Source organism: Astyanax mexicanus, chromosome 11, assembly GCF_023375975.1.
Source record: "Astyanax mexicanus isolate ESR-SI-001 chromosome 11, AstMex3_surface, whole genome shotgun sequence".
Lineage (NCBI taxonomy): Eukaryota > Metazoa > Chordata > Actinopteri > Characiformes > Acestrorhamphidae > Astyanax > Astyanax mexicanus.
The window spans coordinates 31251975-31265099 of NC_064418.1; the positions used below are offsets into that span (position 1 = coordinate 31251975).

The 13125-nt window shown below is 37.3% G+C and overlaps 1 protein-coding gene across 1 annotated transcript in view; it reads left to right on the forward strand.

Annotated features, from left to right (window-relative positions):
• The window catches only part of rapgef4a (Rap guanine nucleotide exchange factor 4a), a 155661-nt gene that overhangs the window by 128576 nt on the left and 13960 nt on the right, over window positions 1–13125 (forward strand). The window contains exons 7-17 of the mRNA XM_049484906.1: window positions 1225–1230; window positions 3030–3080; window positions 3184–3290; window positions 3461–3582; window positions 6217–6400; window positions 6754–6838; window positions 8071–8131; window positions 8783–8859; window positions 9122–9268; window positions 11944–12050; window positions 12625–12710. Of these exons, the coding sequence (XP_049340863.1) occupies window positions 1225–1230; window positions 3030–3080; window positions 3184–3290; window positions 3461–3582; window positions 6217–6400; window positions 6754–6838; window positions 8071–8131; window positions 8783–8859; window positions 9122–9268; window positions 11944–12050; window positions 12625–12710 (1033 nt within the window). The remainder of the gene's footprint in view (window positions 1–1224; window positions 1231–3029; window positions 3081–3183; window positions 3291–3460; window positions 3583–6216; window positions 6401–6753; window positions 6839–8070; window positions 8132–8782; window positions 8860–9121; window positions 9269–11943; window positions 12051–12624; window positions 12711–13125) is intronic.

Consider the following 13125-nt stretch of genomic DNA (forward strand, 5'->3'; position numbering starts at 1 on the left):
TAGTATCGAATGATATTCTGCTGTTTATAACAGTCATGTATGAGTTTTATTGTACAGCTCTTGATATATAAGTCTTCATCAAGTATGAGCAACTGTCAGCACCTAGGGCAAATCCACCCTTCCCCCACTCTCTCCCTCCCTCTGTTTCTCTCTCTCTCTCTCTCTCTCTCTCTCTCTATCACATACACATACACACATAATCTAACCCCACTGTGGCTGAGCTCCTCTGAGACTACATTTCATAATATAGTCTTCATTCACAGAAGCATGAATAATGTCTCGTATGACTGAACCATCATCCAGTGTTACATTTGTGGAGTTGTACAGTTGATTTCTCCTACTTCTCTGATGTTTTGAGTCATTTCTCGCAATTGGCTCGATTTAACTCGATGCACAACTGGATTACCCCATTTTCCCACAGTGGGTGGGCAGTATGAAGTGGCTGAACGCCTGCTTGCCTGACTGAGCAAATTATTTTCAACGATGCACTCCTGGCTTAGTGTTGTATTTGCCTCGGGTGATCAGGCCTTCATTAATGTTGAGCCCTGGTGCTTTTGTTTTGAGGAAGTGTGCGTTGTAATAATAATATTCATTTTCATTCAAGGTTACGCAGCTGTTTCTTATGTCCTGTATCTCAGTATTTAATATTAATCTCTTTTTATATTTGTTACCTGTCTGTTCCCATTCATAATGCAGCATTGAAATGTGTTTTGTTAGGCTGTAGTGGATGTAAAGAAGCGTTTTATAGTGTAATATGTAATTGAAAGAGTGTGTGTGGATGTTAAAAATGCAGTCTGCTGACGTGTGCACTGGGCATGACTGCAGGGCAGAACCGTCTCACCTCAGCTCAGAGAGAAACAGAAGGAGAGCAGCTCCTGCAGCCATGCCTGCTGTTCAGCACACACACTTACTGATGTTCCTCTGTCCATTATTACACTGCAGAATTGAACTGCTGTGTTTATATGCATTGAAGGCTTCATTCAGATTATGAGGAAAAATATGCTGTTAACTGTTTTTCATTATATTGCACAAATGCATCACTTTGAATTATGGTATACTTTTTACTGTTATTATTTTCCACTCCACTTATGAAATGTTATCACCGAAAGGAATAGTTGTGTGGAAAATTGGGGAAGTTTTTAAAATGTTATTCTGCTATATCGTAAGAATGCAGGGTTATAGAAAAAAGGTGGGGTCACATCTAGGAATGAATAAAGTATGAAGAATAAAGTAATTAAAAGCCTTGGATGAAACAGTCAGCTAGTTAATGCTACAGATCATGTGTTGTAGCCATTCAGAAAGCAGTAGTGTAGTTATACAGTACCAGTCAAAAAATTGGACATTCTAAAATGTTCTGCATTGGAGATTAATACTTAAAGTCATCCAAACTATAAAGAAAAAATACTTAAATTATAATTATAATTATTTCTGAAACAAAAAAAAATCAACAAACCAGAATATGTTTTATATTTTAGATTATTCCAAGTAGACAGCTCTTACTCAGATAACAGCTTTGCACATTCTTGGCTTCATGAAGTAGAGTCACCTGAAATTGTTTTCAGTTAACAGCTGTGCTAAACTCGTCAAGAGTGAATTACTTGAATTTCTTATCTTTTAATGTGTTTAATAGCATCAGTTGTAAAGTTGTGAAGACGTAGAGTTGGTTGGTATACAGTAAATATCTCTATTTGAAAAATGTTCTAATCAATATTATGGCAAGAACTACTCAACTAAGTAAAAAAAAAATACTTTAAAAAATGAAGGGCAGTCAATCAAGTATCCTCAAGTGCAGTCGCAATGATGAAACTGGCTCTCATTAGGACCGCCCCAGGAAAGGAAGCCGAGAGTTAGCTCTGTTACACAGGATAAGTTTATCCGAGTTACCAGCCTCAGACATTGCCAGTTAACAGCACTCCAGATAAGAGCTAACTTGCTAAAATGCTTCAATTTTGGTGTGTATTTTGGTTTGTTTAACACTTTTAAGTTATTACATGATTCCTTATGTGTTGCTTTATAGTCTGGATGACTTCAGCACAAATTTACAATGTATAAAATAAAATAAAATAAAAACATTGAGTGAGAAGTTGTGTGGATATTTAACATTCCATAGTCCACAGTGTCAGAATATGGCAAAAGCCATGGAACATAGTACTAGTTCCTGTCCTATGACATTTTGCATGCCAGATTACATAAGGTTAATTACTTTTCAGGAGATAAATAGCCTCTTTTTGTTTTTTGCGAGAAATAGGAATGGAAATTTTGACTTTCTCCTCCTTTGCTTTCTCTTTATTAAAAAGGGATAGTAAAATAGAAATGGTTATTTGAATTGCTCTGTTCCCATAGTAGAGCTGTGTTTAGTTCTCCAGCACAGAGACTAGAGCAGTATTAAGAGTACCCACTAACTGCGCTAAGCACTAGCTCTTTCATTGCATTCTTCGTGAAAAATACAGGAGATTAACTTGTGGAAGAAAGTAGTAATTTCTTTTGTTCTATCTATATCCTTTAAAAAAACAGCATTTCTAAAATGTAGATCAGAGCTAGAAAGATTTAGAAAGATTATCCATTTTTAACCGGTAATGACTGGCGGTGAATAGATGCATGCGAAGTGTTAAGAAGTTAGGTTGTTTTTCTCTTTATCTTTAACAGACAGAGATGTTTTTTACAGGTTTTTGGTAGAAAACCAGTGTATTACTCAGCAGTAGCTGAGTGGGAAAGTGATTTGTGCATTGTGATGACTGCAGTTTCTCAGGTTTCTAGCACAGTTCTTCAGGCTGCAAAGGGATGAAAACCTCATTGATTATTGATGTGTTCTTCAGTTGCCACTGTCTGGGCGAGTAGCTTTGCTGTTTAAGCAGCAAAACAGAGAGTTTGTTAAACTAAAGTGACACTTTAATCGTTTTACAAAGCAAATAAAAGATCATAATTTATTTGTCTCACACTCTCTCTCATTCATTCTCATTTTTTGTTGTTTCATCTTGTCTCTTTCTTCATTGTGTACATCAGTTTTTTTTCTACATTTTCTTTTTCAGAGATCATTTATTGAAAACATTGCCAAACTCCACCCCAAACCCATAATACAGGTACTAATTCCATCCCATCAGCAGATTGACAGCTGTGTGAGCCAGCCACAGCAGTGGATCCTGCAGAGCTCTGTTCTGATGCAGATATTTTCGTGAATTGTAGGTGCCATCAGAGAAGATTCTGCGAGCAGGCAAAGTGCTGAGGAGCGCCATACTCTCTCAAGCACCTCACATGATCCGAGACAGGAAGTTTCACCTTAAGACGTACAGGTGAGTGTCTGAGAAACAGGGAGAATTCAGAATGTACTGCAAAAAAAATCAGTTTGCTTAATTTGCTTAAAACCTCATAAATATTAATTTGTTTTTAAAGCTGAGTAAAAGTAAGAACAGGCCTTTCATTGAAGCGTGACACCCTAGTATGTGTGTGTGTATGTGTGCAGGCAGTGCTGTGTCGGCACAGAGCTGGTTGACTGGCACATGCAGCAGAGCTCCTGTGTGCACTCACGGGTTCAGGCTGTGGGGATGTGGCAGGTTCTGCTGGAGGAGGGAGTTCTCAACCATGGTCAGTTATGCTTTGGTCAGTCTGTAACGGTGCTAAAACATATGATTATGTTCCATGACTTTTGTCTATCTCTAAGTTAAAGAAGCTTAAATGAGAACTCCGGTGTAAAAATTTACTTTTGGTGTAGTAAAACATGATAAAGAGTACTAACCTTTGTTATACAGTCCCCCTCCGCTCTCCTGCAGCTTTCAGAGATCCAGTTATTTTGTGATTTTTGCCCAGCCCTCTTTACAACAGGCACTTCGGGGCATCCACTTGCCACTCCACACCTCATTCGTAGATTCGGGGGCACCCTGACATTTAAAATGATGCATTATTAACTTTGAAAAAAGTAAAAGAAGCTTATTGAAATCCACTGTTTACAACCCGTAGTTTAACCTACTGTGCTGTCCACCTTGGGTGGTAATGCATTCAATTATGCATCCCCGGTAAAAACATGGCACCCACTATCAGGCATCCCACAATTCACCTTGCCATGAGCACATTGGGCAGTGTTCAGTCTTCACAAATTATACTGGTATTGTGGGCATTCCTAAGCCACTCTCGTTATTTTCATGATCAAGTAATATACTGCTGTCCCATGACTTTTGGCATTTCAATGTATACAGTGTGACTATGCACTATTTACTATACTATACCCCCTGCTTTTAGACTGTAATTGTTTGTGTTATACCTCACCTCTCATTGTAAATCACACCAACCTTTTTTGTTATATAAAAAATTTTTAAAGGTTAAGTCAAAGTTGAGTCGCAAGTCATCACATTCGTGATTTGAGTCGGACTTGAGTTCAAGTCATGTGACTTAAGTCCTCACCTCTGGTGATTACATGTTCCTCCAACAATGCCAGTGAGCATTTAATAAGGTGTACTTACCTATTTACTATTTACCGTTACACTAACATTGCGCCTTTCTGCCACTTAAGGCACTCAAGGATGCTATAAAATTACATTACAGAAGCAGCAGCCAATCACGCACAGCGTATTCTCAACCAGAACAACCGTCCACCTAGAGGACTGCATCGAGCACTTAGAAGTTAACCCAGCTTACATACCAATCTATATCTGGGTATACAGTCACACACCATGGCATTTTTTTGGCAATTTAGAGTATTGAATTTACCTGAACTCCATGTTTTTTGTACTGTGGGAGGAAACCCATGCAGAAACGGGAAGAACATAGAAACTCCACCCAGATAGGGACTTGATCCCAATACCCCAGTGCTGGGGGGCGAACGTGCTAACCACTAAGCCACCATGCTAATAAAAGTGTAGCTAATAAATTGCCCACTCTGTATATCACTGATGTGACACTTGTACTTTTATCTTCATATCTCAACCAGTTCATTATCATCAGATTGCTCAGTGTGTGAGTGTGAGCAGTGTGAATAGAATAGAACTGAGCTGATGTTTCACTTCATGAATAAAGCAGGCATCATTTAAAGGCTTTGTTGCTCTCGGTTGGCACACACTCCAGTCCAGATGCAGCACGCCTCGCTCGTTGTACGTTATGAGTTCTGACAGGACATCTATTCCAAGTCAGTCAAGACCAGTGAAACAAATACAATCAGGGCAGCACACTGTGGTGCTGTCATCTGTCATGTAAGGCCGGATTCACGGGCTACACGATTCTAGGCCTGATTTTCTAGCTGTTAGTTTTCCGAGGTCACCAACAAAAGTCTCAGATTGGAGGCTCAGAGTAGTCCAGCGGAGCTTCCCCTGTGATCCGAGGATCACTGTTTCGAATCATGGATCATGTTACTTGCCATTAGAGTCTGAGAAAGCACAATAGCACATGTTAGATTGTCTTTTTTCCCTCAAAATCAAACAATACATTTACACAACTGTACGCATACTATGAGTATAATTCAGTAAACATAATGCAGTTCAACTACAGAAAAACAATATAGTGTGAAATTACAAAAGATAATGCAGAAAAAAGACAACTGGAACAATATAGTATTATTTGTTCTTGTTTTGAGGACTTATGAGACAAGATTTAACAAGTTTTCATACTCTGTTGGCTTAGCAAAGGGAACTGTTTTCTTTTTTTTTTTTTAATCTTTAATGTTTTATGTTAGCTCACATAAAATGACAGTACAATGAACATAACATTTTATTTAATTAGATTTATTTAATTTTTTTAATTAGATTTTTTAATTTTTTAATTTTAATTATCTTTAACCCTACAGAGGCAGTGGCTGGCTTTCATGTATTGGTGGAAGCATGTGCTTGTCTTTACCCTAATAGTAATATAGGGAGTCCTAATGAGTGGAAAAAATGGGGAGAAAAAATCAGAAGTAAATTATAAATAAATTATAAAATAAAAGCCTCAGATTGGAGGCAAATTGCCCTACACTCTGCATTTGCTAAGTTGCTATGTGTGAAAAACAGATATTAATTTTGGAAAAAATACATATGTGCTCCTCCTGGTGAAAGATCATGTATTTCGTGGCCCATGTCTCTAATCATGCATGTAGTCTTAAAGCCACAGTGACACAGCCAGTCTCAATAAAAAGAAACAAGTTATCTAATGTGAAGGCTACAATAATATGATATAAATGTGGCATAAATGTTTGTGTGTATTTGTTTTCAAATATTTGAGAATGCCATTCTATTCTGTTCTGTTGTGCTGCAGTTGACCAGGAGCTGAACTTCCAGGATAAATATCTGTTCTATCGCTTCCTGGATGATGAGCAGGAGGATGCGCCACTCCCCAGCGAGGAAGAGACGAAGGAGAGCAACGAAGAACTGCAGGACACACTCCTCCTCCTGTCTCAGATGGGCCCTGATGCCCACATGCGCATGATCCTTCGAAAACAGTACGCTCTCGCCCCAGAAACACGAGCGACCTCTGAGACTGTATCATCATTATCTTACCCACAAGGGCACCGCTATAAATAGAGCTGCTTCCAAATGTAACTGATTTATATTATATGGGTCTGGTGTTCTGCTTAGACCTTCTTTAAGGAGAGCTTAATCTAAGAACATAAAACACTGAAGGGTAGAGAATTTTAAGATCTTCTGTGAAGAGAGCTGTTTACTACCTAAAGCCTAATGCTAAATCTAAAACCTCACTGTCATTCACTATCATTTACTATTCATCGGTTTACTGTTCAGGTTATGTCTTTTTGCCTATTTCTTACTCTCTTTCTCTCTGTTTCTCTCTTTCTAGGCCCGGCCAGAGGACAGTAGATGATTTAGAGATTATTTATGAGGAGCTGCTGCATATAAAAGCCTTATCACACCTCTCTACGACAGTATGTGCAGACCCTTCTGTCTTAAATTACATTAACGTGTCTGTGGTTTCCCCAAAGTGGAAAGCTTGTGCGGTGTAACCTTCATGAGCAGCGTTTGTTCAAACTGCACTGCATTAAACTTGAAGGTCAAAAATCTATTACAGCAATAAGTCCTGAAATTGCTTGTGCTTAAAATAAAAATCCAGCTTTAAACCTAAACTGTAACAAATGTAAAGTTTGGACGATTTAAACCAGAGTAGTTTTTGGAAAGTGGTGTTTCTAGATCCTCATTTATCAACTTTTTTAGTTTTTTTTTTATGTATTATTTTTCAGATAATACATTTAGGATATGTCAGGGTAACCCTAGGTATGAACTAGCCAGAATTAAAGAACTGTCACTTTAATTTGACTATAATCAGGTTTATATACTACACTGTGCTAAATTAAAAAAATGAGCATGCAGACTGTTGTTGTTGTGCCACTTTAGACATTACCCTACATAATACATTTGCTCATTCAGTGTTTTTTTTAACACACATATACAGCACAACTCAAATGTTTGGACACATCTTCTCATTTATTGTTTTTTCTTTATTTATTTTCTACATAATATATTAATATTAAAGACATAAAACAATATTGTTCTGCAACTCCAAAAATGCATTCAAGATGCTGAGAAAACTATTCCGCATGACTCTACCTCATAAAGACACTGAGATTAAAATACCAAGAGTGTGCAAATCTGTCCTCAAAGCTAAATGTGTCTTCTTAAAAGAATCTAAAGTATAAAACCTTCTCTTTGTTTAACACAGTTTTTTTTTACAAAATAATTCCACATGTGTTCCTGTATAACTTTAATGTCTTCTCTATTAATTTTACAAAGTAATCATAAAATGATTAAGAAGTTGCGTGTCCAAACTCTTAACTGGGACTGTATGAATGGATTTACAGCTCTGGGGTGGTACAACTGCCTGCTTATTAAGAAACATGAGCTTAAAAGTAAATCCCATCAACACCACAGCACCACAAGTCAAGAATGTGAGAATAGGAAGACCTCCCTACATGATAGGGGGAACTCCTAACCTGAGGTTGGATTTCACTGAAAGATCATCACTTACAGATTAAGAAAAAGGACATTGACCAATTATGATAATATATAGAAAAGAATAATGATCACATTATATTAATGCATTTGCTGACAATGAAGGGATTCTATAATGTGTTGCCTGTTGTTAATTTTTTTGTCTTCTCAGGTGAAAAGAGAGTTAGCAGGTGTCCTAATTTTTGAATCCCATGCGAAAGCAGGAACAGTGTGTAAGTGCATAATCTAAATTTAACATGATTGAACTACAACACATTTCCTTGCATACATCTAAAATACAGCTCTGGAAAAAATTAAGAGACCATCTCAGTTTCTGAATCAGTTTCTCTGATTTTGCTTTTTATAGGTATATGTTTGAGTAAAATGAACATTGTTGTTTTTTTCCATAAACTGCAGACTCTCCCAAATTCCAAATAAAATGAGTCATTTAGAGGATTTATTTGCAGAAAATGATGCAGCGCTTTCAAACCTCAAATACTGCAAAAACATATGTTCATCTTCATAAAGTTTTAAGAGATCAGAAATAAACACTTGGTGGAATAACCCTGGTTTTTAATCACAGTTTTATGCATCTTGGCATGTTCTCCTCCACCAGTCTTACACACTGCTTTTGGATAACTTTAAGCCACTCCTGGTGCAAAAATTCAAGCAGCTTAATTTGATGGTTTGTGATCATCCATCTTCCTCTTGATTATATTCCAGAGCTTTTCAATTTGGTAAAATCAAAGAAACTTATCATCATTAAGGTGTCTCTTATTTTTTTCCAGAGCTGTACATAGGAAACTAGAATAATCAAAACTGGTTGTAATCAAGCATGATCTGCTGTAATCTTTGTCTTGTGTTTGTCGCTCATTGTCTCTCAGTGTTTAATCAGGGTGAGGAGGGCACCTCATGGTACATCATCCTTAAGGGCTCAGTGAATGTGGTCATCTATGGAAAGGTAAGATCAGTTACAAGGCTTTCTTATTCAAGTGATGAATAAAGCCTATAATCCGTTTTAAAGCTTGCCGGCTAATCACATCATAGGCGTTTATTACGATTTGCTATGTGCGAGTGTGTGCGCTTGTGTGTGTGCTTGTGTGTGAGTGTTTAGACACTAAATTAAAGTTTTAGACAGTGTGTTTGCTCTGAGTGGGCATGGCATGACCAGTGTTTGGAAGTTCAAATTGGTGTGTGTGTGTGTGTTTATGTGTGTTCGGCAGGGTGTGGTCTGCACACTGCATGAGGGTGATGATTTTGGAAAGCTGGCTCTGGTGAATGATGCGCCGCGTGCAGCCTCCATCGTCCTGAGGGAAGATAACTGCCATTTCCTGAGGGTGGATAAAGAGGACTTTAACAGGATCCTCAGGGTAAGGGATTAACTGTGTTGTTTGATTTTTATAGATACAGATGTGTTAATCACCTATTTTATTGTATTTCTGTGACATTAAGATAATGAAGGTTCTTTGATGCTTATGTTTATATAATTTTGAATTATTATGTGTGTTTTCTTCTCTTTCTTTTTCTTTTAAATGTAAGCTCTATCTTGGTTTGTTATCTGACTGCTTGGCGACACAGGAAAATCCCTCTTTAGTTTTTTAGACAATAGGCACCTTGGCTCAGGAAGCCAAAACAGTGTCTGCCTGGAATCCCTGTGTGTGTGTGTGTGCGTGTGTGTGGAGCATTACTATTGGTCCATTCAATTTTTTTTTACATAGCAGGAGTGTCTAAACTTTTTTTGTTGTGTAAATGTAGATTTTTCAAATTGATGTTTTATTCCATAATGTTTTCCTAAAAGCTCAGGAACATTAATGTAGGCAGGGTTGCCAGATCCAATAAAAATATCCAGCCCAAAGTCAGTCTAAAACCCGCCCTTCAGAACCTTAAAATAGCCCAAAATATATGTCTATTACTTGATTGAAGCAAATGGCAAAACAGCTATAAGTGTATGGCTTAGTATTTTGTTTATAAGGGATTTATTATCAATATTGCTATTTACCTTAAAGTCATAATATTATTGTAACATTAGTGTTTTACTATTTCTTTTTATATCCAAAAGTATATAAAAAAATGTAATTTAAATATAAATAAATATTTAAATTTTCCCATGCGACTGGATTTTCAAACAAGCCCAATTTGGCGGAAAAAAAAACGCGAACCTGGCAACTCTGAATGTAGGCGTAATGAAGGAAGGAAAGGAGATGAGGAGCGTTTTAGATTGGGTTTATGTGATAGCGACACCTAGCGCTCAAACTTTGAATCTCACATTATAAAAACCTGCTTAGTAGCGGGCCAACTTTCATTTTATTTCTAAAATACCTCCTAGTTTGTTCACCCCTGGTGTAAAGGACACCAGTAAAATATGTTTTTTTATATGATTTTTCTAATCAGATGTCCTTTCCCTGGAAACAAATACAATTCAATTCCTAAGAAGGGTTTACTTTATACCTCAGTATTCGGATTGTTCTAACAAGTAACATTGTAGTGCTCTCTGTGTCGACTTATCTTCACCACAGTTTTCACTCTATAGTGAACAGCTGAACCTTTAAATGGCAATTTGTATTTAACATAGTGCTCTCCAAGGATCAAGAACACCAAAATATATGCTCAGTATCATTCAGGAGAAGTTCTTAGTGGGGCAAATAAAATGAACTATTTGGAAGTTACCAAGGCTGGTACCTGAAAAACTAGTTTTAGGTGTGAATTTTATGTCTAAAATATTTCACTATTAGAGTCCATTGTTTAATGTCTCATACAGTGAAATAGCAAAAATGCAGCCTGCTCTTCATCTTCATCATATTTGGGCCTCAGACTTTTGTTAGAGCTGTTGTTAAAACACACTGGAAGGTTAGAGTCTCCCTCTGTTGGTGATTTTACAGCATTGCAGCAATACATTCTGTAGCACTCTAAGCAGGGTTCTTCTTGGTCATTTTCCTGCTTAAAATGTAAAATATAGTCTATTGGCCAAAATATGTTTTGGAGTGGAGCTGTGAAGGTAATATAATAGACATTTGTATTAATCTTTTATACTAACCAGAAAGAAAAACACTAGAAAAAGTAATAAATTGAAATTTAGCAACTTTTAAGGTTTTTGTTGTTTTTTATTTTTCGGTTTTCTAGATGACCCATTCAGGAAATACATATGCATGTCAACCAACTACGGTCTCTTATTTAATAACACCAGCATATAATCAAGTTTTCAACCTTCAGTACCTACACCTAAATATAAAAGTAAAACTTGAAATTTAAAAAAATACTTTTTTCTAGCCTTAATGTTCCACTTAGTAAATTCTGAAGAGTCTAAAGAGCTCTGCCAAGTAGCATCACAGCGCTCTCAGAGGAAAGCGCAGCGACTCGGCTCTGATACATCAGCTCACAGACGCCTTGTGCTGGTTGACATCACCCTTTGGAGTGATGTGAGGAGACAGCACCATCTACCCACCCAGAGAGAGGAAGGCCAATTGTGCTTTTTCAGAGCTCCGGTAGCCGATGGCAAGCTACATAAACAGGATTCGAACCAGCAATCTCCTGATCATAGTGGCAGAGCTTAGCCTGCTGGACCACTCGGAGCCCCACAACAATTTGAAAACTTTTCTTTATTGCCGTTACAATGCCTGTTAGAGTTAATAAACCCCATGCACACCCCATACATACTCATACTACAAACAGAGGACTATCTATAAACTATCTATTGTGATATTTTAAATTTCCTATTAATCTCAGCATAACACTTCACCCCTGTATTCAGTGTAAGGCCCACACAGGACAGTGCTTACTGTAGGAGTGTGTGTGGTATTGTTCTCAGCTCCAGCATGGTTAATCTGCTGACTACACTTTCACTCACTGCTACTTTCACAACAGTACTAATCCACCATGCTGACCCCACCATTCAGTAATCCAGCCTCTGGATCTCTGTGTGAGCGAGTGTGTCTGTGTGCAGAGTGTATATGTGTGATCGGTAAGTGCCTGTATGTGTGATAGCAAGGAACCCTTGTAACCAACGAGTGCATTTTGTACGTGTGTGTGTATGTTTTTGTGTGTTTAGGATGTAGAGGCTAATACTGTGCGACTGAAAGAACATGAGGAGGATGTTTTAGTTCTCGAGAAAAGCAACATCAGAAGCTCCAGCCATGCAGGATCCTCTCCACTCAAGTATGTCTCTATTTTTCTCTATTTCCTCTCTCTATTCCTCTTTTACTCTTTATCTCTCCCTCTGCATATATGTCTTTGTCGCTTTTATTTCTATTTATTTCTATAATTTATATTATTATTTCTACTTATTATATATTTAATATATATATATTTATTTGCCTTTTTTCTGTTTTTCTTTTTTATATTTGTACTGTATATCCTTCACAGTTTCTCTCTCAGGCTCTTCATCTCTCTTTCTTTCTCTGTTTCTCTTTTTCCCCATTTATCTCTCTCCCTGCCTTTATTTTTCTTTCTTAGCTTCTTTCTCTATCTATCTCTCCCTGCCTCTTTAGCTCTCTCTTTCTTTCTGCCCTTATCTCTCATTCGTTCTTCCTCTTTATCTCTGTCTATTTCTCTCTCTGTCTCTTTTATCATAAACATCATCACAGCTCATGCCAAAAGAAACTACACTGAAAGACAGAAATTAAATTAGTGTGCTGCTCACTGCTTCATCTGAATCACATAAATTCAGAGCCGTGTTTTTAGACTGGGGTTTAGCAGGTGATATTGACTGTGCTGTTATTCTGTGCTGCAGGTACACTGTGATGTCCGGCACTCCAGAAAAGATTCTGGAGCACTTTTTAGAGACCATGAAGTTAGATTCCCAGTTTACAGAGTCAGGTACTCCCAAAACATCTACAGCGGACATACTAGTGCATCTCAAAATAATCAAATATCATTGATAAGTTACTTTATTTCAGTAATTCAGTTCAAAATGTAAAACTTGTAAGTATTACACACAGAGTGATCTGTTTTAAGTGTTTATTTCTTTTATTGTTGATGACAGCCAATGAAAATCCAAAAATCAGTGTCTCAGAAAATGTGAATATTATGAGCAGTGTGCCAAGTCCTGCTAGAAAATGAAATCTGCATCTACATAAAAGTTGTCAGCAAAGGGAAGCATGAAGTGCTGTAAGATTTTCCAGGAAAACACTGCGCTGACTCTGGACTTGATAAAACACAGTGGACCAACACCAGCAGATGACATGGCTCTCCAAACCATCACAACTGGTCTTATATAATATTCAAATTTTCT